The sequence below is a fragment of the Candoia aspera genome, chromosome 2 (genome assembly GCF_035149785.1).
Source record: "Candoia aspera isolate rCanAsp1 chromosome 2, rCanAsp1.hap2, whole genome shotgun sequence".
NCBI lineage: Eukaryota > Metazoa > Chordata > Lepidosauria > Squamata > Boidae > Candoia > Candoia aspera.
Genome location: NC_086154.1, coordinates 95,753,214 through 95,778,404, shown reverse-complemented (window position 1 = coordinate 95,778,404; position 25,191 = coordinate 95,753,214). Strand labels below are relative to the sequence as shown.

Sequence of the window (25,191 nt, the reverse complement as noted above, 5' to 3'; positions counted from 1 at the left end):
AAAAAATGGTACTATATTTTGATATATTTAGCAAGCCAGCAAGCCAGAGCACAGTGGGGAAATTAAGCGCACGTATATGGAACTTACATAGCTATTGGTAGTGTGGAAGTAATATTTCAGTTTCTTTTTTCTGTGAAGTATTATGGATATAATTCAGGTTCGTGGAGATTGTTTTCCTCTTCATAACTTTGAGGGTGGATTGTTCAGTGCCAGAGGCATTATTCTTCATAGTGAATCTGCATGAACAGGCTTTACTAACATTAATAAAGAGACCTGGTAGGCCTCCCACAATCCGATTTGATGCACTCATATCTTTTGCCTCTGCTAAGATCCTGTTATTGGAGTGCATGTGTTTTCTGACAAGTCGCCATTTATTCCCAGAACTGTTTGAAAGTGTGGTTCTTTTAGTCAGCACTAAAAGAACCACACTTTCAAACAGTTCTGGGAATAAAGTTTTTCCTCTTGTCAGTCTTCAGTTGCCTCGGCCCCTAATGAACTGGCTGTGGGTATGTGGATCCACTCTTCAGATACCCCTCTGAGCATGGTCTGGTGAAGGTAAATCAGTGTTTCTCAACCTTGGCAACTTCAAGTTGTATGGACTTCAACTCAGGGCCGCAAGTAGGGTCTGTGTCACCCAGGGCAAACATGGATTCTGCACCCATTTTGGCACCCCCCCCCACAATCATTTTGGTGCCCCCCCCAGTGCGGCGCCCAGGGCACATGCCCCGGCTGCCCCCCCTAGTTGCGGCCCTGCTTCAACTCATGCTGGCTGGGGAATTCTGGGAGTTGAAGTCCACACAGCTTGAAGTTGCCAAGGTTGAGAAACACTGATGTCAATTATTACATGGGCAGGCGAGAAGCTGAATGCTGCTGGACATAAGTCAAAAAGCTGGTCACCAGGAGTACCATGTAAGATGTAAAAGAGCTTTCTGTGGCTGTCACATACTGTGGTGGCTAGGGCATAGTAGGTATAGGTGAATCTGTCAAAGTCAGTTTTGCTTATTTGCTCATTTTTGTGAGGGTTTTTTTTTTTTTTTAGTATGACAATTGGTTAAATATGGAATCTCTTATAAATTTGGAAGAAATAAACATAGTAAACTCATATAAAAGTTCAAGATGAGACAAATTTCTCAATCATCCCACAAAGACAGTTCTCAGATAAATAAATAAATGATAAAACAGAGGGTGAGAAATTGAAAGTATTCTTAAAATGAAACACATGTTTTTTAAACAAATAAAACATCAGTGTCATGAGTAAGGATGGCGAGCAGGGGGCTCCCACCCAGACTGTCAAGCGCATGCGCAGCACTGAGGAATTGGTCAGCCATTCAAAGAGACACAGATCGGGACCGCCTTAACCCTTGGGGTTTATATGTCTGGGTTTTCCCATGCTTCCTCAGTTTGTTAGGATTCCTGTTAAGTACTAGCAATAAACATTAGAGACCAGTTCCTTGTCTCAGCGTGTTTCCTGGCTGTTAGGACAATCCGTATATACTAGAAGCCTGCACTGATGACAAAATTTGGTTTCCGGTATGATTTGGTGCTTTTACTTATACCAGGTCAGAGTCTATTTGCTTCATTTCAGGGCAAGTATTGAAATATGGAAGATTTGTGTCTTTGTGTGCATGGCAAGGGTAAAGGGATTAAATTTGCAAGAACATTTGCTAGAATAGGCACAGAGCTTTTGGAGATAGGCTCTTTTCAATTCTAGGCTTTTTGAAACTTGAACAATGTCTGAAATTTGTTGACTTGGGACAGAATTAAATGTCATTTTTAATCACAGTGATCTCAGCTGTGAGGATAAATCCTACCAAATTTCATATAGAAGCATTGCGAGTTTTAATTATATGTATGTTTGGTTTTGTGCATGAAGGGCATTGGCAGGTTGGGGTAAAATATTATTAATTAATCTTCTGCTTACCAGTAGTCAATGTCAGTGAATTACAGGGAGGGAGAGGGACAGGCTTCCAACTTCTTTCAAACAACAATGCCAAAATGCATAGGATTCTTGCACCAAGAACCTAGCAATCCTCAGGCAGAATTGCTGAACTAGGAGGGGAAAACAAGCTTCTTGGGAAAAAAAGGTGGAGGAGTTTTGTTGCATATGTACCACATCTTGTGATATTTTCTTTGAAGATCTCTGTCGAAGCAAGTATTTTGATCTGTGATGACTCCTCAGAATCCCACTAAACTAACTCTTTGCTGCTATCTCATGGCTACCTGGATTTTTGCAGCTTAGACCTTGTAGCCCTATTTGTGGAAGATTGATGTGTTAATTGGTTGTTGACTCTGATCTTTTTCTCCTTTTATGCCCCATGGTACAATTTAAAGAGAAATTAAAGGGTGTTTTCCCGAGAACTGAAACACAGTGCCTAACTTTTGGCAGTACATCTGATAAAGAATTCCCTGCATTCTTTTTGTCATGCTTGGCTTGTCTCCTTCTTTTCCACCCCTCTCTCCCCCTCTCCCTCTAGCATCTGCTTTCTGCAGTGCCCCAAACTTTTGAACCATTCCCAAAGCCTCACAGTTCACTTTGTTATTGTAGAGGGGATCTGCTTTGTATTGTTAAGCCACAGATTTTGTCCCAGGCACCTACATCTGCTCAGCATTTAGGGTCATCTCAGGCTACCAGAAGGTGGCAAGAAAATAATGCAGAAAACTCTAACGTTTTGCTGCCATCTAGTGATCATATGTACTTTTGCAGATTTGACGTGGTAGTTTTAGAGTCGTTTGAATCTGATGCATATCTTTTAGTTGAATGCTCTGCCTCCAACCGTAGGATGCACGTAGTTCTGGGAAACCAGCCCAGTCAGATAAATATATTACTAAAACTCCAGGTTTTTACTTGGTTACTAGTTTTACTTTTTACATTCAACCAACTGCCTCATTCTCCAAAAGAAAATATAAACAGTATGTGCCCACTGTCTTCTAGCATGGGGTTGCATCTATGGAAAGAGGCTGGAAAGAGAGGAATATGTCCTGATTACCAGGAAACACACTGAGGCGAGGACTTGGTCTCTAATATTTATTAGTAGTACTTAACAAGAATCCTAACAAACTGAGAAAGCGTGGGAAAACCCAGCCATATAAACCCCAAAGGTTAAGGCGGTCCCGATCTGTGTCTCTTTGAATGGCTGAACAGTTCCTCAGTGCTACGCATGCGCTTGACAGTCTGGGTGAGAGCCCCCTGCTCGCCATCCTTACTCATGACAGAATAGTTCTATTCTCAACCCCAGGATGCATTAGAGTCCATCCTCCTCATGGATACATAATCCTTTTTACTCCTCTTTGATTGTGATGGCACAGACGAATAATATAAATATGGAAAGAGGAGGAGACAAACAGGAGAGTTCATGGCAAAAATGAATCAAAGAAAAAAGAAAATCAAAGAAAGAAAAGAGTTAAGAACTAATGTGAGCTGAATGTGACAAACTGCCCTTTTGGAGAGTCTGGTGGAAGCAGATGGAAATAAATAAATGAAAACAAGAGCTAGCATATTGAAATTGGTTGGTTAGTCACAAACCTGACATTGAAGGATATTCCGTCCATGGAGAAAAGTAAGTTAAGCTGGGTAGATACAGTACACTCCACCCTGCCATCATTTGCTAGCTTGTGGTAGATAGAAGGTTATTTGCACTCTGATTATCTAGACTCATTGCAATTAATGAAGCAATTCTCTTAACTGTACGTGCATCAGTCATGGGGGTGCTGTTGCACAGTTTTCAATTCACTTTCTAGTCCAGCTGGAAGGAGCAAAGGTCTAGTGAAGAGAAATAGGATTAAAAATAATGATTCAGCACTGAAAAATTAACTTCTCTTGAGTCCACTATAGAATGCAGCAGTAGATAGTAATTTAACTGTATAATGTGTTTTATGTATCTGTATATCTCGCTATATATTTTACAGGAGATTATGTGGTCATGGCAGTCTATTTTGATCTAAGCCGAAGGATGGGCTATTTCACCATTCAGACTTACATCCCCTGCACGCTCATTGTGGTGCTCTCCTGGGTTTCTTTCTGGATTAATAAGGATGCTGTACCAGCCAGAACATCTTTGGGTAGGTCGTCGCTTCTTTATTTTAGGATTTTTAGTTGTCATAAAACATCTATAACAATGTGTTAGCTTATAGGAATTGCCTAGATGTGTGGATCCAACATGACATACATTTAGAATGCTGTTTTAAAGCTTTTGCCCTATTAAAATCTTGGGAGGCACAATCTAATGCTTTCATTGAAGTTCTCCAAATGTGCCCCAAGAAGCTCAATAATTTCAGATCAGCAGAAGAGAAATGAGAAAGTTTGTAGCTTTGTTTCTCTCTATCCTCTTCCTGGCCTTTTTTTTTTTTAAATACACACTCTCACAAGCAATGGGAGGAAATTATTTAGACTAGTCCAGTCAAATTTCTACATTTTGCCCTGGGTCAAAGGCATGGCGTGGGAGTTAACTCCTCCCATTTTATTTCCTTTGCTAATTTTTTCATGCATTTTACAAGATTTCCAAGATTAGGTTTCCCAACTCCAGAAAGAGTCAGCTTCGTGGGCTGGAAGGAAGCTGGATCCAATATCATATTCCCCTCTCTGAACTTGTACTGAATGCTAAACTAATTGGGCTACATGTACAGAACAGCAATATCTTAGTTATAACTAAAATACTTTTTTTTTCCATTTGATATACTTTGTGCGTGCGTGCCTTCAAGTCACTGTTGACTCCTGATGACTGCATGCAGTAGTCCCTGCAGTTTTCTTGGCAAGGTTTTTCAGAAGTGGTTTGCCACTGTCTGCTTCTTAAGACTGAGAGAGAGTGACTGGCCCAAGGCCACCCAGATAGTCCCTAAGGTGGGACTAGAACTCACAGTCTCCTGGTTTCTAACCTGGTGCCTTTAACCACTACACCAAACTTTACTCCAAAATTACTTTCAAGAGAATTGTATATAACAATGCTGTTGCAATCAGATTTAAAGTTCACTGTCTCTACAATGCCTTGATTTGCTCATTCAGTAAACTGTGTCATTCACTTTATCTATGTCCCATGTTGCCAACATTTGATACTTGAGCAATACAGTGAAACAGCAGAAGACATGGTATTAGAGCCTGATCTTCAGCTGAAATGGAAAATTCAGCCCTTTATTTCAGAAGCTATTGTATGCAAATGTTGCCCTATATATTTACAACTTTGTGGCAGTTCTTATATTTTGGAGATTTGAATGAGATGTTTACATGGACCAGTGGCCATACATAGATCTTAAGTGAAACATGGCTGTTTGAAAACTCAATCAATATCTGCTAAGAGGCTAAGAGAAAACATTCTCTAAGACTCAAGGTCACTATTATGATGATTGCTTACTTTGTCCTGAAATGCTGAAACCCCCTACTCATATTTCTCACAATAATTTATGGATATGTCATGATTTATGTATGACATTCTCACAACTTTAGACAGCTGGATTACTGAATCATTACTGAATATGACTCCCACAAATCACAGGAAGTAGGGGCTTCCCACTAGAGAGAAGGTGTCAGCCTTTCCAGGTGGACCAGACAGGAAACACGACCAGATGAGCTAATTCTACTTTATTGTAAGGCTGCATTAACAGAATCTTGCAAGTCTGAAAGTACAGTTCTCCCCCTGTCTCCTTTAGGTAAAGGTAAAGGTTTCTCTTGACATTAAGTCCAGTCGTGTCCGACTCTAGGGGGCGGTGCTCATCTCCATTTCAAAGCTGAAGAGCCGGAGTTTGTCTGTAGACACTTCCGTGGTCATGTGGCCGGTATGACTAAATGGAACACTGTTACCTGCCCGCTGAAGCGGTACCTATTAATCTACTCACATTTGCATGTTTTTGAACTGCTAGGTTGGCAGGAGCTGGGACTAGCAACGGGAGCTCACCCCATCACGCGGATTCGAACCGCTGACCTTCCGATTGGCAAGCTCAGTAGCTCAGTAGTTTAATCCTCTTAGGGAGGGTCCCTTATGAGCCTCTTGCTCTACCAAGTGTCCAGCTATGCACTATGTTGTCTCTTATCTGACTGTTCCCTAGGCAGTGTCTCTAGGCCCAGTCTCCCAGGGTCATTCCCACATACCATTGCATCAGGGTATGGAATTAAATGGTTCACATGAGCACCACTCATGGGAAAATGTCTGTGTGACAGGATCATGGATCCTGTCTGGCTAATCATGTTTATGTCCACTGGCTATATGTTTGGTATTAGTATGAATGTATTGATGTAGGTATATGGGGTTTTCTATACTAAGCAGAAACCTGGGTCAATCACTACCCCTTCCCACTGCTACCAAACCCATAGTTGCTATGTATTGTAGTTAGTCCATGTGTCATTAAGGAGAGAGAACTAGGCAAGGTATGAATTGATGTATTCTTTACCCATGTTCTAAGAACGCTCATGTGAATGCCTCTATTTGAGTAAAATACAGAGTTATGAAGGCAATATTCCCCTTGTAAAGCTCATGTGTTAGAACAGAAAGTCAGAGGGAGATTCTTCATGCATTCAGCAAAGTGGACCTGGCGTTGTATCCAGTGACAACAAGGATTCTAACTATATTCACTTGAATGTAGAAAGAACATCCCCCTGCCAGGATTTTTCTTATTAATATGTGAAGAACTTGGATGAAACTCATGGAAACTACAATATTGCAGATAGTACTAGAAGGTATATCTTATCACCCTCCTCATGTATATGAACTAATGAAGGAAGATCTCTGAAGGGGATTAATAGCTCTTGACTTGCTGTAAGAGAATAATGTTCTATCTTTGAATCATTTCCTTAAACCAGAATTTATCTAAGCCATACCATATCTGAACCTATACTTCAGAAATATAATTTACTTCTGAGATACAAAGAACAGAAAACGGTGCTTAAAAAACATCAGGAGAAAAATGTGGCTTGAAATTTGAAGCCAGTTGACTTTACCAAAACGGTACTGTCAAATGTTCAGAAATTCCACCATGCAGAATTCCATGCCTCAGAGCTATTCCATTTGTGAAGTGGATGTCAAATATTAATAGTTGCTTAAGATAGAATGAGTTTTGGTTTCCACCAAAGTAGTGATGTAATTTAAAATGCATATATTATCCATACTTGTTCACAAGTCTGAACAAGTTATGCTTTTTTAGAAACTTTGTGGATGTTTATGCTAAACAAAAAGGAACTTTGATTGCCACAGGCAATATGCCATTTGTGGGCAAGATTTTTTAGCATCAGCCTAATTGGACAGTGTATCCAGTGGGAATGTGAGATCAAAACAGTTAGAAGGAAATATGTTTCAAGTATATGCTGTGATATTTTTGCTCATACATGTCTAGAGAAGAAGGTTGGATTAGACTAACAAACAACTTGTATTTCTCTCTTTCTTTTGGCAAATCAAAGCCTTCCACATGTCACATGTGTTCCATTTTCATATACATAGTGGAATTTTTTAAAAAAACTTTTCCTCTTAAACAACTAACCTTATGACTAGGTTTCCTCTCTGCCTTGCTCCCAAATTAACTATCCAATTTCATGTCAACCTATTTTCTACTCAGTTACAGGGAATCATGGGGAATCTGGTTTTCTATCAGGGATGCTGGAACTTTATTAAGCTTGAGGATGGACTTTTTTTCCGTGGTGGGAACTTTGCATTATCCCAATTCCTGGGCTCTATAGAGGTTCAGCCACTACAGCTTCATGCAGCATTTCACTGGTCTTTTAAACTGAGCTAGAGTAATATACTTTGGCAGCTTTTTCAACTCCATCATAGCAACTGCTCAGATTTTTGTTACAATTTTTTAGAAGTTCTCAAACAAATGAACACAGCATGAACTAAAAATGTAGTTGAAAGCCATGATGATGATGATGATGATGATGATGATAGTACATTTTCCTGTTGGTCAGTTGGGGGGAAGTACATATTGTTTTCTGTGTTCTCAGTGATTCAAGAAGGTTGATGGTTGAAGGTTTCTGTTTCTGAAGGTTTGGGGAGTGAAGACAAAGGTGATGTGGGGGTGCTTTAGGGTAGCAATTATTACAACCCATAAACTCTCATTTTAGAGAAATGTTCACACTGAGGGAGTTCTACAGCTCCCACTTTTCCCAGACAAGGGCTTTATGGACTGAGAAGATAAATTCCATCATATTAAAATGCCCATAGTTAGTTTATGTTATCTAGATTCTTCAGGACCATTTATTCTGCAAAAGGAGACTACTGGACTGAGGGCTATTTGCTCCTTGCCAGCTAGACAATAAACAGCATAAACATCCCTTCTTAAAGTAGCCATTAACTCTTTCAGTTAGAAGCCACCTTCCAGACAGTGCAGGATTAGCTGCTCACAAGATGGACCTGAATAGAATTTGTTTTTTTTCCCCTAGCAAGATAAAAGACCTTGTTCTGCTGGCTCAGTGCTATTGCATTTGGCTGACTAGAGCTAGTGCTCTGTTGTAGAATTTGGCCACAAACTAATTACATTCAACAGGAGTCATAGAGGAGGAGAAACTAAAGGCATCTGAGAGTACTCACAAGCAAATAATGGCTTGTCGAGATTTACTCCACTCACCTTTTCACAGTTTATAGTATAGGCATATTATATTGAACAGCTTGAAGCATTAACACCATGGATAACACTCACAAGGGAAACTGATTACAAGGGGTCTGAGCTCTGTGAGTTGCAGGTCTGAACCAAGCTGTATTTACCTGAACAAAGCAAGCAAGCAATTGTACTGTTGTTGTTGTTGTTTTTTGTTATCCTCTGGGCAATCCATACTGGAAAAGTTGGGGAAGAATCCTATCAGTAAACCAATTATTTAGTTGCAGATTGGTTTATTTATTTAATTAAAAACATGCTGTTGGTTGGATCCAGAGTCTTCCATAGGTAGGCAAATGTGTTAAGTTCAATCAATCAGATTTCTTATTTTTCTGGACCTTATGCATTCCATTCCTCTTTGGGCAGCTGATTTTTTAAAAATCATGTGAATATTCATATAGATTTTTCTACACATTTATGCTAATAGAACCCTTTTATATGCACTTTCCACTACATTATGGTGTCTGTGTAGATTTTGGCATATCTGCATTTATGATCCTCATAAAATGTACATGTACATTGAGAGTCAGTGTAGCATACTGGATAAGGTGTTGGACTAGGAGTGGGGAGACCAACTTCTAGTCCACCCTCAGTCAAACCACCCTCAGTCACAGAAGCTTACTAGGTGACTTTGGGCCAGTCATTCTCTTTCAACCTAGCCTATTTCACAGAGCTGATGTGGAGAGAAATAGGAGGAAGGAGCACTGTGTATGCCACCTTGAGACCTCAATAAGAAGACATATATACATAGATAGATAGGTAGTACAGGTATGTTTGCATCAAAATGGGAACTGAACAGATTTCTCCTCCCATCTCTGTTTGCTGCACTTCCTGCTTTGACAAGGGTTTGGGGAGCATGAGAATTCTCTCCTTGTGAAACAATACATTTTCTGTCTCTTTCTGTTTCCTCACTAGGTATTACAACTGTCCTGACAATGACCACGCTCAGCACAATTGCTCGCAAATCTCTCCCCAAAGTCTCTTATGTGACAGCAATGGATCTCTTTGTATCAGTTTGCTTCATTTTTGTTTTTTCCGCACTGGTGGAGTATGGGACTCTTCATTATTTTGTTAGTAACAGAAAGCCAAGCAAGGATAAAGAGAAAAAGAAGAAAAATCCTGTATGTATTTTATTGTAATATAAACAATGTTACAAACCCATGTTTTAATAATGCTTTTCAGAAAGGAACCCTTTCTTGTTTTTGTTTTTAGCCATAGAAAGTATGTATAGAAAGTTCGCTTCATGACCAGGCAAGAGAAGGAATGTGAACAACAGATCCTATTGATCCTCTCAGTATCCAATGTAGAACATGTGTTAAGAATGTTAACTCCACTAGAAGAAATGGAAACGGGGGAATCTTTATATAGTACATTGAAGCGGTATATATAGATATTGGAGATGATGGGGCAGGTCAAAAGCATATGAGTGCACTCATTTTTCTACTGACCCCAACTTCAATGCTGCTCAAATTGTATGGAACAAGCAACTAGATCCTGCTGTTGGTGGCTTTGCCAGCAATGCACTCTGCAACTTTTCTGAGGATCACTTTGGTAGATCTTGCTTATTCTCTTTATGGCTTTCTCAGAATCTTCCATTTATATTAAAAGATAAAAGAAGGGAGGTACCTTGCATGGGCTACCCATTATAAAAGAGCATATCCTTGCTTTTATTTGTCAGTGGGAACCTGGTTCCTTCTGGTCATTGGCCTTCAGGTCCTGTATTCCTAAACACAGAGCATTCTATTTGGAACAGATATGATTTGTAGATCTAGTCATCTGGAGGTTCCAAATTTTCTTCCCCTAATATAGATCCTGGAAGTGTGATAATTAACTTACTACGGTTGGAAAAAATATTGTAGAGTGCATGTGTTATAAATTTTAGTTTTAAAAAATGGTATGTCTTTTCTTGTCTATTTTTTCCTGTTTATCACTCTTCCTTTTATTTTAACGGTCTATATTATCTCCCTCCTTTTTTTTCCTTTTCAGCTGTTTATCATTTGTGGTATTTTATTAATACAATGTAACTGTCCTCTTGTTAAAAATTACGCCTTTGTTAGTGAGCTTATACGTGCTTATCTGCTTCAAGAGTTCGTTCTGTATTAACACAATTAAGCAAGGCCACCAACAAACATTGAGTCCACTGTGTAACCATTGGGTTGAACGTATTCATGGACTTTAGTGTTCCTATTCTTCAGATGCCAGGCAGAACCAGTTTAATTTCCATTGCCTTTTAGAAACTTTCGTAGTCAAGACAGCAATGCTACAGCCAATGGCATATAATTCATCACAGAAGAAACCAGTCTGTATGAGGTCAGAAAGAGCTCTGACTTGAGAGGAAAATAATTGACATCAGATTTCCTCTTCTTACCCCTTTGAAAGTTTCTACGCTATCACTTTTCTGACATCAGAGTTCTGACACAGGAGATGTAAATATGCCATGGGCTGAACAGTGGAAGACTTTGGATCAGTGAGATCCCAAACTCTCCAATCCTCAAGAATATCCTTGGGCCAGAAAACAGACAGACAAGCAAAGAAGGAGACAAACACACTAGGCTAGACCTAGTCTAAAGTATTCCTCTCCATTGCAGACAAGGGAAGGAAAATTGTTGTTTGTTTGTTTGTTTGTTTATTTGCTATAATTATTATTTTAATGGGTAGCAAAGACTGCTCTTTCATAGTTCTGTCACCCCAGGATTAACCCAGCCTCCAGGATTAAAGCTACCTAACATCAGAGCCAAGATTGCCCTGGCGAATCTGATGGAGTTGGGAGAGAGAATGAGAATTCAAAGCAGAAAAACTATCACATCCTAAGCACTGTCAGGCTTGTGACAGCAAAGCAGACAAAAATTGTAAATGTGTTTGTGTACCTCTGTATGGCATTCCTTGCCGCTGTGGTTTTCCTGTCATTTCCTTTCCCAGAATTTGTCATTCTTTTATCCCAGCGGGAAGGAAAATAAATACTTCAGGTCTAGCATATATGAGGCTCAAGAGTTCTAAGGATGTGGTAGGGATATGAGTGTCCCCAGCACATGTGAAGCAACCATTAAAAAGAACAAGAAGAGGAGTAGAGGTCTTCATGCTTTTGAGGGGAAGATGTGCAAGGATGCAGCTGCTCCTCTGCCCATGGAGTTTTCTGGGGTTCTTTGCTTGGTCTTTTGGTCCCTGCAGAGTGGTCTTCCTTGGGACCACAAGATTGCACCTTTGTCTCTTTATGTTAAATTGTGGCTTGTCTTATATGTGTTTATTTCTCTTTAAAGTGGCTGGACTTCTTTTTAGAGTAATTGCTTCAAAGTCATTGATAAGAAGTATAATATAATGTTTTATATAAATAGAATTTCTTCTGCTTTCTTCAACCCATGTTGTGAACTGGCATGGTAGAAAGACAGTGGATTGGGGAAAAAAAAAAGGTGGGTGGGATGGGGTAGGGGGTGGGGATTCAGGGTAGTAAGAACAGTGCTTAGAGGTCTGATCTGATCACCCAGTGTATTTTGTCTACTCATGTTAAGTGCCTGCAGACAAATCATGGGTTTCTTAGTTTTTGAAATAGTTTAAATTAGAATTCCAAAATGTGTAATTTTGATTCTTTTTTACATAAGTTCTTGCTTAGAAGTCTATTTTAAATCCTTTTTCTGTTTGTTTGTTTTTTTCACTTGCTATAGTTTCAAACAGAATCTTTAATTTAAACTACTTTTTGTCTCCTTTTCCCCTTTTCTTCTTTTCTTTAATTTAAAAATTCTGATTTTTTTTTTCTGTCTACAAAACCAAAGCTTCTTCGGATGTTTTCATTCAAGGTATAATATTTTTGGAATAGAAATCCACTGCATGTGACTGCTGAATTGAACAATTAGAGCTTCACTAGAGGTTTATAAAATAATTGTGCATTCTACTTGAAACAGCCTTATGGTGAAGTAGAATGGATAATGTTTAGAAATGAACATCAAGTTGATTCAGCAGCCCAGACACTAATTCACTACTGTTTTGAACTTATGCTAAGTTCAAAGGATTTGAATATTTGGATCGCATGCATGAAGAGATCCTTGTAGAATATCCAAAACATCTGTATTACTCTTTCACTCTTCTTAAGTTATCCATGGGATCCAATCCAATGTAATAACCACACTAGGAATACACAATAATCCTTTTAGAACTCATTTCTAAGCCTTAGTGATATCTTCTGAAGATTTGCTAGCCAGAAATCTTTCAAAGATGTAATCTATTGGATACCACTGGATGATCTTATAATTGTTTTTACATATGCCAACAGAGTTTTGAAGGGTATAACATGCTTATATTTACTGCTGTCACTAGCTCTTGATATCCAAAGTGGAAAATACAGGGTAGCTGTATAACACTGTTAAATATGCACCATTCTGAAATAGATATTTTTTAAATATCCAAGTAAAAGGTTAAATAAAATGATAATCCTAATACATTTGAAACAACTTTCTGTCTCCAGCCTTAATTTTAATAATAATTCTTTTTTTATCTTTCATATGCCAGCTGCTGATTTCAAGCAGTTTGTTCCTCAAAGGCTCAAAAATCTTTGTCGGTAAAATACAATTGAAGTGATTGAACATGTACAGCTGCCATATACTATGCTGACATTATGAAGCTTTTAGCTAGTGAACAGTTGTTAATCTAAAACTGCATGTTATCAGGAATGCTTAGTTCCAAAGATCATTAAAAGCATCACCTAACCTACGTACACGTAATTCATCTGATAGTGTGCGGCCAATTTTAGGTTATTTCACTATGTAGAAACATAAAGCATCAACTTTCAAATGTATGGGAAACCAATATGATCATTTTACAACTAACAAGGAAAGCAAATCATGGTATTCCTTTGGCTTCATTCCTGTTTGGAATTAAGTCCTGCTGAGTGGCTGCTGTTCAGTAACATTTGGATTTAAAGTGTAAGTGTTGGATTGTGCCTTTGAATCAGTTCAGAATGATGGCTTCATCATTGTAGTAGCAGACCAGATCTTTAGCAAGTTTCTCACATGGCTGTTCTGTAGAGCAACTAGTCAGTTCACCCTAGTTAGCTGAAAAGAACTTTTTAGAGCAAAGCAGCAACAATTCCTTATTGTCCCTTTTCCTTCTTGACCCTCATTTATTATAGGCACCTACAATTGATATCCGTCCAAGGTCAGCAACGATTCAAATGAACAATGCAACACACCTCCAAGAACGGGATGAAGAGTATGGATACGAATGTCTTGATGGCAAGGACTGTGCAAGCTTTTTCTGCTGCTTTGAAGATTGCCGAACAGGAGCTTGGCGGCATGGAAGGATACACATTCGCATTGCCAAAATGGACTCCTATGCCCGCATATTTTTCCCCACAGCCTTCTGTTTGTTTAATCTGGTCTACTGGGTATCTTACCTTTACCTTTAAACAAGCAGAAAGGAAACTGATGACATGAGCCTTATTCTTGGAATTTTATTCGAAGATTGGTTTCCTGTATGAATTTACTTCAGTGCCATGATCTAGTGGCTTCAGTGCATATGAGGGGACTTAAAATAAACATATGGACTTTCCTGCAGGCAGGAGCCATCCCATTCTCTTCTGCCCCAGGAAATGCGCTGCACATTTACCATTATTCGTGCATTGCATTCCTTGACATAAGGAGGGAATGGTTCAGCCCTGGTCTGTTGAGCATCAGAGTTTCATGAACTTTTAAATTTTATAACATGCTTTGCAGTGATCTGAATCCTTTAGTGCCATAACTCAGTAAATACCAACCATCAGATCATTTGTTAAAGGCTACTGTAACACTGTTGTGATCTGGATGATATCATGCTGCATTTTGAGTGCTATGATCGAACGAAGATCCAGGATCATATTGAAGGCCACCCAAGAATCTGAGGGGAGCCATGAGGAGAGGAGCCACACCAACTCTCAAGGTTTGGGTGTCATCATTTCAGTTACAGACGACAGCAGGTGCAATCGAAAAGGGGCGAATGCTGTCCAGTGCGTTAACATTGACTCTAAATGTGTGATATCTTTTGTCCTCTGTAGGCTTTTCTTTTTGGAAGAGTCATCTTTCACTTCAGATCCATGTAACTAGTCAGTGGGGAGAAGGCAGCTTTTCTTCTCACCCAAATAATAATAATAATGATAATAATAATAATAATAATTTAAAGAAAGAACTGCTGGGTGCCCTTCCTTAGAGCACATGTACAAAAGTTGTAAATATTTCACTAGCTTGTAGCACTTGGGTCTAGTGCATGAAGATTTCTTTTTGGGGTGGGCAAAATGAAGGAAGCAAAGATTTCCATATATATAACTGTTGTTTATTTTAGATCCCCTGGCTTTTGCTGAAAACTGTGGAGTGACCATTGCCTTCTTTCTATTTGTCTGGCCGAAATCCCTTCTCCCTCACACACAGAAGATTTGAACAGGCAGCACTTTTCTGATGTTAGGCAAGTCTTAAACCGTTGAACAAAAGACACACTGCCCCATGGACAGACCAAAGCAGAACGACCAACTTTAAATTCTGTAACTTTGCTCCAGGTGTTAGCTGTTGTTTTATTCCTCACTTTCCACAGCAACTGAGATGGCAGTTACTATGCATAGCAAGAGTGGCTGTGGTTTTTGAAGACTTGTTCACAGGAAGCATCTCCTACTCTACTTTGAATGCTGATCCTTGCTAGAATGCTTTTGCTGAGATGCATGATCTATCTGAATGAACCAGGCTGAATATAGCTCTGGCTATATTTGCTTTTCCAAGGTACAGCAAATATTTGTTTTTCAGGCAGATGTTGGTGCATTTTCATTTGAAATACGTAGAGCTGCAGTTCACCATACATTAGTGTGATAATGTTCATGCTTCCCTTCTCTTTCTCCTGCTCTGGGTCCTTTGGTTACGATAATTCTCTCCACAGTTGGCACACAAGCTAAAGACAACCAAAACAAATGAACAGACCAAAAGGAGAAAAGAGGGTCTTTGCTAATCCACCATTGTATGTGGGTGCTCCAGCAGCAACCAAAACCACCCAGATGATTCTTGAAACTCATTAAGCTAGCAACTGAGTTTGAAATATTCATGCAGTGCTCAGTTATACAATCTTTAGCACATGTAAATATCTCTGACATGTTTATAGTCACAAATGGTAAATATCAAATAGGTTTGCAGCTGGGAATGAGGAATAACCTATGTGTATATTATCACTGCAAAATCATTGACAGCCAATACAGAGTCCTAAGGACAGTTTTCCAATGTCTGTATAGTTTTAAAAATAAACATGTATAGAAAGGAATAACTGACTCCTGATCATCAATTGCTCCTCATTTAATGTACTTGAAAGAAGGAAATGCACATACCCATGTTTTTTTTTCCAATAAAATTGCTGCATTCAATATTATTGTTGTCATTGAGTCTGACTTCACTAATAACAACAATGTATGGTTGTGCATACACTGGTTCATCTCATTTCTGAACTTCTTTTTAGTTTTTTTTAAAGCTTTATTTTTAGTTCCCTGCTTCAAAATGTCAGCGATTAAAGAACACATCATTTGACTTGACCTTTTCAAGATGTAGGTTTCTACAAAGTAATGGATTATTATTTTTTTCTATGATTTGCAGACCTCTTTATATGTAAGGTTATGTTCTACAGCTATCATCACCTGTGACGTTTATGATGAAAACACAGTGCTTAAAGTAGCTGATAATGTTTGTAAAAGAAATGAATGGTCAGCTAGGGTTTAATGGACAATAATGAGTATGAATGTGAAGGAGCTGGTATGTAGACTTTTATGTTTCCCATACCCCTTTTTTAAATTGTCTGACGGCTTTATATTCAAGATCCCATAATCACTAAAGACAAAACACTGAAAAGAGAGTCCACTTAATTTCATAGACATGTCATATACTTGACACAGCACTGTTTATCACTGTGTGTCCTCCATGTCAGCCATTCCCTACCTCCCTGCTACTTCCACAATTCCCTACTATTTGGAGATGACTTCTGTACTACTTGGAAACTTGTCAGTGATTCTTCAGTAAGAAGATGAGTAAGTCATAGTCAGCCTTCCTGAAAGAAGCTAGTAAATCCTGCCTTGCAGTGCATTCAGAATATGCTGAGTTATGCAAGGCAGCAACAGCAGCACCAAACCATTTTGGCCATTCCAGAAGTCCTCCTCCAAAGTGCTCCCTATTTGATATAAAAGGGTTCAATGGCAAGCAGTTGGACCAATGGGAAATCGAGATGAAAAAGGTCCCTTGGGGTTGGAAGTTTGATGATGTTCAGTTGTGTCTGATTCTTGGTGATTCTATGGACCAGCTCTCTCCACTGTAGAAAATGCTTAATTATATGTGTAATTTCCAGCCATATTAGGGATGCATGACTTAGCACTTTTAGATTTTATGCTGTGCACTTTGTAAATTTATTAATTTATTATTTGGTTCTCTTTTTTTAATAAAACTGTATATAACATGTTGTGAGAAAACTGCTCACGTTAATTTCAAAACCAAAGAATTTGGAGACAGATGCAAGAAAGTATACTTTATTGGACAGCTTACAGTGATCACTGGGCTCCTTGCCAGCAGACGGCAGGAGAGAGAGCCCTGAGCAAAACACCTCCTCCAATTATATATGTTTGGTTAATTACATTTGAAACAGGAAGATAAAAGGTGTAATACAATTACACTGCCACCCTTCCTCTGGTATGCTTTGATAAGCTATTGAAATGACCTCTCTGTTGTATTTCACACTTGCAGTAGCCTTCCTGACATTATTAACATGCACAATAAACAACATTGCTTACTCTGTGGTCTCCTGTTGCACCGTCCTGTTCCTCCTCCCTAGAAGGACAACTGTCTGGTTTATCTTAAGAGTCTCTAGTCCAGGGCCACAGTACTAGCACTGAGTTACACAAATATACTTCTGTCTATTAGCTTCATACAGGGAGAGTTATACATGTGTAACGTGATTGAATTCTATTATATCTCCACAAACAGAATGCAAACTATGTGTCTTATGTATCAGTGGCCTTTGGATAAAATCTTGCATAGTTATGAAGAAAAATGTTCTTCTTCCACTGATTTTTAGAAATCCACAAAGCCCATAGAATAATGGCTATGATCAATTTAATTAAAAGTAAATAGCCAATTTGGTATGTGATTTACCAATATTGGTAAGTGCCAACAGTGAATGAATATGGGACTTTCTGCTGGGCTAGTATATTCCCTGCCTGCTCCAAAAGATTTACCATGTTTAACTCTGATACAATTCCATTTTGATTGAAATCCCCGAGATGGAATCCTCCGCCCTTCCCAGATGAAGCACATATCAGTGAAATGACATGTGAAACGTTACGATGTACCAGCAACATTGGAACGGTGAACATGACAGTAAGATCTTGGCTCCTTTAATGTCCAAAGACCAAGCATAAACATATAAATCACATTGTCCCTATGAGTTCCAATTCTTTCAGATTTCCAAGCCCAGTGTTCCCCTGATCCTGCTGCATGTAGGCTGTTCCTAACACTGTAGCAAAAATAATATAGAAAAAAAGAATGGTAGAGGTAGAAATAGGACTAGAGGTGGTGGGAATATAATTTGGTGACCTCTGAGATTTCACCATATTATTGGCCTTTTGTGCAGAACTTAGACTTCAAACTGAAAAGTGCTCTGGTCCTTCCATTATGGGAGAGCCCTGCATGGAGAAATCTTATTTGAGTACCTCTGGTCCTTGTGCAGGATGCATGCAAATGTTGGAATATGAAGAGATTTGAATTGAAATCTCACTCACCCCATCCATAAGCTCCGTTTTCCTAGATTGTTGTCTGCATAGGGCTTCTCTTCTAGAGATTTGTGTGGATTCATACAATATGCTTAACTTGATTACTGAATTTACACATTCCCTGGATTCACAACTAGTCTGAATCATAAACTAACCAAATAGGAAGGATTCACATACCCCTCTCCCCAAAACAAACACCTAGTAATGGTTAAAACTAATTAAGCTCTGTGTTTAATGTGAATGCAGTTGGTTTTTTTTAACTGACCTGGCTAAGGGCACTATGCAAACCAAATGTTGGAGATCATACTATATAAGTGGCAAATGCATTATTGGAGGAACAAACAGGAGGTTATATTATTTCCTTGATACAGTAGGAACACCATCCTTTAACTTTCCATATGCAGTAGCATGTTGGACACTTGGACCATACAGAGAAAGGAAAGCCTGCATCGGAAATTAGAGATTTGAAGTTCCTCATCTATTGAAGAAGCAACTGAGATTTGTTGTTTCATGGTCTTGTGCAGCTGCCAAACTATACACATAGCCAAAATTTCATTCACTGGAACATAAAAATGAAATCAAGGGAGACAGTCTCAACAATATCCATGTGTCCCATTATGTAGAAAACACAATGAAACAGATGTATAGGAATCATTATGATCATCATCCTGAACATGAGTGTAAAATAACCCTGAACATGTTTGCTAAAATAAGATAAATGAGGGACCCATCACTCATACCCATCACATCAACACGTCCCACCAGGTCATGCAGAAAGGGCATGTTATGGACCCTATCTGTAAAAGAATTCCATCTAGCGGGATCCAGGAAGTGAACCTTCTCTGCAATAGCTCCCACCCTCTGGAACACTCTTCTCCCAGAGGTGAGACAGCCCCCTCACTCCTGGACTTCCACAAAAAACTAAAAACCTGGTTGTGTCAACATGCCTGGGGCAGGAAGGGGAACAATCTTCCTTGGGGATGGCTAGCGCCCTAGAAGGGCCCTTTGTACTCACAAGTTGAGATGCAATCTTAGCCATCTGGATTTTGTTTTTTACTGTTTATTACATTTATATTTATTGTATTTAACAGTACTAAATTTTAAACTTTGTTCTTGTTGTAAACCGCCCAGAGTCCCCCTTTTGGGGAGAGATGGGCCGTGATAAAATTTGATAAATAAATAAATAATAAATAAATACAGTTCCTCTTGCATCTTACAATGTTTCTATTGCCCCTCTTGTGACCCTCCAGATCTAACCCACTCTGCTACTATAGCATTCTTTCCTACGGCAACAGATTTCTTATGGGGAGCTTCCATATTTGTTTTGTTTTGTTTAGTTTTGTTTGTTCATATTTTGGACATGCCCATCTCTCAGGCTGTAGGACTATATTTGTAAGTTTCTATTGTAACCTAGCTAGAATATGCATTTTTGAAACTCACGATCCTTGCCAGAATCCATATCATGTTCTCTTCCAGTTCTTAAACAATAGAAAAATACTTTGAGGAAACTACAGGCAGGTTTTCAGAGCTGCACAGTTCCACAATAAATCTTAATTTATTTTAGGAACAAGTACACATTGATGGCCCTCCATAAAGTCAAGTTGGCAAGGTTTCAAACATGGATCAGAGCATTATTTATTTATTTATTCAATTTGTCCCCACCCATCTCCTTCGATCAGGGGACTCTGGGCAGTTTACAATAATTAATTAAAACAACGATCATACAATAAATAAAATATACAAATATCAAATTACTCTAATGAATAAATATAAATAAGAATAAAAAAGTAAAAAAATCCAAATGGCAAGAGAATCTCAAACAATCCAAGTGTGGGAGGAGTGGTCTATAGCAGCTATCCCCATTATGAAACAATCCTTCCTTATTAGGTTTGTGGATTTCCAAATATCTCATAAATTCTTTCTCTTTTCCTAACTAAGATGGAATGAAGGATAAACAAAGGAATAGGATTTAGGAACATATTCCTTCCTGAAAACCCAGTAATTGGATTTTTTTTTAAAAAAATGTTTATTGCCATCATTGTTTTACACACGTCTCAAAGAGAATACCAGTGGTACTTCACATCCCATATCTATTCAACAAAATATGCATGCACCGATTGCATAGCTGATCTGCATTACCTCTCACTGGAACATGTCCACTATTCACCTTGAAACACTGATACAGCATACCATAAGTGTGCTCAAGGGGAAGTCACCTGTAGGCTAGCTTTACTGTATCCTGATAAAACCTGAAATGTTTAGTATCCATGAAAGTCATTTTTCATGTACTTTGCAGAAGATCATCTCAACTTCTCCAAGCCTAGGCCCAAGAAAGAAGCCTTTTCATTGATCTGGGACTAATTCTATAAGGATTAAGTCTTGCTTTTAGAATCAGTTGTCCTTGTTTCTAACACTATTTTTAGATGCTTTATTGCATCATCTCAGATAGTTACTAAATATTGAGCAAATCTTAGTCCAAAGACCCTTTTCTATTCTTCCCTTGAATTCTGATTTACTTATTCCATGATGTTCCTCAGCTTTGTATATTCTATTCACTTGCCCCAGATTTATTGAGTGATTTGAAACAAACACTTTAATTTTATTTTTTAAAGATTTAAATTGATATCTTTTTGAGCATAAAACTGAGACAGCATTACTTCAGATATGTTACCAGCCTTCCTCTCTAGCTTGCTCTTGGGAGAACATATTCATACTTTTCAACAGCAATATACATTCTGATACACTGAAAATAATGGATTCAGTCCCTGGGATTTCTAACAGGACTGATCTGATTCAAGTTCAAGCAACTTCCTATGATTTTCATTGTCTTGAAAGTTGGTTATTTGTTGTGATCACAACTTTTCATGGATTTCTTCTGCCTTCAATCACCAAGTAGGCTTTAGTGATTCTTTGGCTCTCTTTGTTAATAAGAACAGCCTTCCAGGCTCTCAAGGGACTTCCTGTTGTTAACATAGCTGCTGGCAGAAAAACTACATAACACCATTAAAATGCAAGCCATTCAATCTCCTGACAGGTGATAGAAAGCTGTATAAGCCAAAACTTTCTGTTACTAATGTAGCAGTAGGACACAGCATAAGATAATGAACTTAAATAATTCATGGCAAGGCTTGTAGGATATAAAATAAAACAGTCCTCAAACTCCTTATGTAGGAGTATATAGTCCAATAGTTACCAGATGCACACTCAGGAAATTGGCACAATATTTAAGTGATACTTTCTAGCTTCATGTACCTGGTATATAATTCAGAATAGGTCTGATCAATGGAACAACCACAGAAAAGTTCAAAACAAAATTAACAGTTGACCTAAGTGTAAAATGATAAACTCAAGAACTTTCAAATGTTTGTCAGCCTCCTAAGTAGTTCAGTGTGCATTTACTTGGAAGTAAATCTTGCAGTATTTATAACATTTATAAAACTTACACATGTCTATCTTATAGACTGTGTTACAAAGAGTTTTATTAAAGGACTAGACAACCCTATGACCTGTTGGATCATCCTTTGAGAGAAAGGTTAGTGCAATCTGATGTGACCAGAATGAACATTAAATTTTAGGCTGACCATATTTTTTTTTATCCCAATGGTGGATGTTCCCATGATCATCTAGGAATTTATATCATAAATAGAAAAATAATTGTAGTGGCAAATGAACTTCAATAATAAGTCAATATTTATTTACCTAAACAGATAAACAGAATGTCCACAGGTAGGCAAAAAAGCTGTGGGAGCAGGAGTGACTCCCAACTTCGTCCCAGCTTTCCCATTGACTTTGCTTGTGGGAAGCTGGCAGGGAGCATTGGCAGTCATGATCATGTGACTGTGGGGACACTGCAATGGCCACAACTTTGCAAATAAAACTCGAGTGAACATTGTGGAAATTTCAGTTCCATGGGAGTAATGGATCCTAGATTTTTTATGCATTTTTTAAGTTAGTGGATTTTAGGCATCTTGATTCAAAAATTGTTGTGGCATAATGCACCACTTGGGCTAATTTGAGGGAACAAACAACAAACAGATAATGCAATGAGAATTTTAGTAGTACATAGATGCAATTTTTTTATTGACTTGTGATTTTAACACCTTAATCTACAAACACCAACAGATAATAATGCTTAACTTAGCACATTGAGACTTGAAAGATCCTGTTACTATGGCTTTACAATAAAAGTAGTATTACCAATCATGACTTTGGTTTCCTATTTCCTAAATTTTCAGGGAGCCTCCTGGGAAGGCTGGCTGAGTGGTGATCTGGTAGTCAGATAGTAATTTTCATCTAGTAATAATTCTTTAAGAAGAAATTCCTTTAATTTTATGGTCATTACCAAGCCTCTACTTTGCTATAATTTGGGGAACAAAATGCATTTTTAAGCCAGGTGTTAGGTCAATGCTGGTAGAAACAGTACAAGGTACATCAAGGGAGAGCAGAGAGCTATCACAACTGAGTTCTTCTGTAAACCATTCATTCTGTTGAAAGCTAAGTTTCAATAATTGTGGCTGTTGTTTTATTTTTGCTTGTGGTGTGCATCCTAGAGAAAAGGCAGGGAATCTATCTTCAGGGAACTCTAGAAGTAAATACTTGGACTGTGCAAATGTTATACAAGTTTATCTTTAGGTAAAGGGCTCAGAAGTCAAATGAAGGAAGCTATCCAAATTATCTTGAGTTGTTTTCCTTGGTTAGATGTTTCTCTGATCTCTACTGCTGCCACCTTTTGTTAAATAAAGAGAAAAGAATCTTCTCTGACAGTGGAGGTGAAAAATGTTAGGCTTCTCTCCTTTAAATTCATAAACAGACACTTGCACAGACATATACCCAAATCTCCAAGTACCTAGGACGTTCACAAACTTTGAATAGAATGTAGAGTTATTTCCATCACTGTAGCTTTTTCAGTCCTCTGCAAAACTCTTATTCAAGGCAGGGGTGATGGGGAAAGTCAAAAGCAGTAGCTTGCCTGCATTACTTCATTAAAGTCATGAAGTTTCATTAAAGTAATGAAGTTACTTTGCCAGGCAGAATATCAAGGCTTTTCAAAAAGTGCTTTTACATTTTTATTAAAATGCTTCTTTCTGCATATGACTATTGATAAAGCTATTGATAGAAAAAAGTGTTTGGAAAATCAACTTGTTCAGAAGAGGTCTTTCTCCATATTCCTTTTTTTTTTAGAACATATGCACTATAAATATATAATGAGGACTTTAATGATGCTGATGTCTTAATTCTGAAATGCTGTCTGCCCTCCAAGAAACGTATAGCTATCAGGTATAGCTGACAGAGATATCCGAAGTAAGTTAACAGACGTGGAAACTGAGAATTCTGCAATATTGACAAACTAATTTCTGTAAAGCTGCAGTTGTTATTAGAAGGAGGGGAAGGAGCGAATGTGGGGAAGGTCACCCAAGAACAGTACTGATGAAGCAGGAAAGAAGAAGAAAAAAAACATATTTTCAAAGAAGTGGGCTGATTGTGGCTGAGTTCATAGCCAAACCCACAACCTCTCTTGGCATATTCAAATATAATAACAACTGTTTAAGTAATTTTTCATCAGCCTCTTTTTCTTCTCATGTTTGACTTTGAGTTAATTTCACCTAGGTGTGAATAGAAAGTTGTTGCTGGAGCTTTCCATTTCCCTTTGCTTAGCTGCTTTTGCTGGATATTACTCAAGTCCAGCTTCATTCTTTATTTTTAGTTTAAGAACATTGTTAATGCATATATACAGGCCTACCTATGAGACGAATATAATAATTTTGTAACTTCTGGCCTATATTTTAGCCTGAATGTGCAGGGGTTCCCCAAGGCCTGAAAAATATTTCAAGGGTTCCTCCAGGGTCAAAAGTTGATAAAGGCTGCAGTAATATTTGCAAATCATATAAGTAGAACTAGGGCTGGCTGAGCTGGCTCTTAATGGTCTAACTCTTGTCGTCTTTGCTGGTTACGGAGCAAAAAATGGCTTTTGTCACTGGGCAGTATTGCTGAAATGTAGGCTGGGGTCCCTATATAGCTTTCCAAAACCATTAGGAAAAGTAAAGCAATGCACTTTAGGGGTTCCAACAAGATCTACCTAATGCATCACTTGAAGCAAAATGCAAGGACTCTGCTAATGCATAAGCATATTTCAAAATGCTGACTATTGCAAAACCACTAGAAGACATTCCTCCCAAGTTATTGGTTCCCATTAGTTATCCACCTCTGCTTCAGCAGAGGACTGGTTCACTGAATGTGGAAAGGATTCCAAGTCAGTGAAGGCCACCACTTTCTACTAACGTAGAAACTCACTCTTTTATACCTGCTCCCAGCCCTTTCTTTCTGTACCCATACTGAGATTATTCTTCTGAGAGAAAGAACAGTCCCATGGTATCTCTTATTTTTCATAAATTAAATGCTGTTAGAGTTGAGGAAAAATGCCCTTTTCATGTTGTCAGGATGTCTTAAAATAGCATGTCAAATGCCCTGAATGAAGTTTGCTATTCTGAGAAAAGAAGATGATTCTATTAGAAATGAAATGAAAAGAAATGAGGCAGGCAGGCAGGTAGGCAGGCAGGCAGGCAGGCAGGCATTCAGCTGTATCTAGTGACCACTGTACAAATGTGGTGATTTTTTCCCCCTGGCTAATGTTTTGAAAAAGGCTGATTCACCTCTTCAGGTCAATTTACTTGTATTACTAAACACTGCATGACTAAATTACTAAACCATACATCAGAAGGAGTCTGGTTGCAGTTTTTCAGACTAACAAATTGTATTAAATGGTGCAAGCTTTCATGAGCTATGGTTCACTGCACTAGAGGCAGTGGGGGCTGAGGACAGCTGTCGGATCTGTAAAAAGATGTAGCTGTTTCAAGGAGCTGCTGAAAGGTGCTATT

The 25,191-nt window shown here is 38.4% G+C and overlaps 1 protein-coding gene across 1 annotated transcript in view; it reads left to right on the top strand.

The window, feature by feature from the left end:
- The window catches only part of GABRG2 (gamma-aminobutyric acid type A receptor subunit gamma2), a 79,996-nt gene extending 65,315 nt beyond the window's left edge, over window positions 1-14,681 (top strand). Inside the window, exons 7-9 of the mRNA XM_063292461.1 lie at window positions 3,907-4,059; window positions 9,487-9,692; window positions 13,691-14,681. Of these exons, the coding sequence (XP_063148531.1) occupies window positions 3,907-4,059; window positions 9,487-9,692; window positions 13,691-13,966 (635 nt within the window). The 3' untranslated portion in view covers window positions 13,967-14,681. The remainder of the gene's footprint in view (window positions 1-3,906; window positions 4,060-9,486; window positions 9,693-13,690) is intronic.
- Window positions 14,682-25,191: the final 10,510 nt, after the last annotated feature.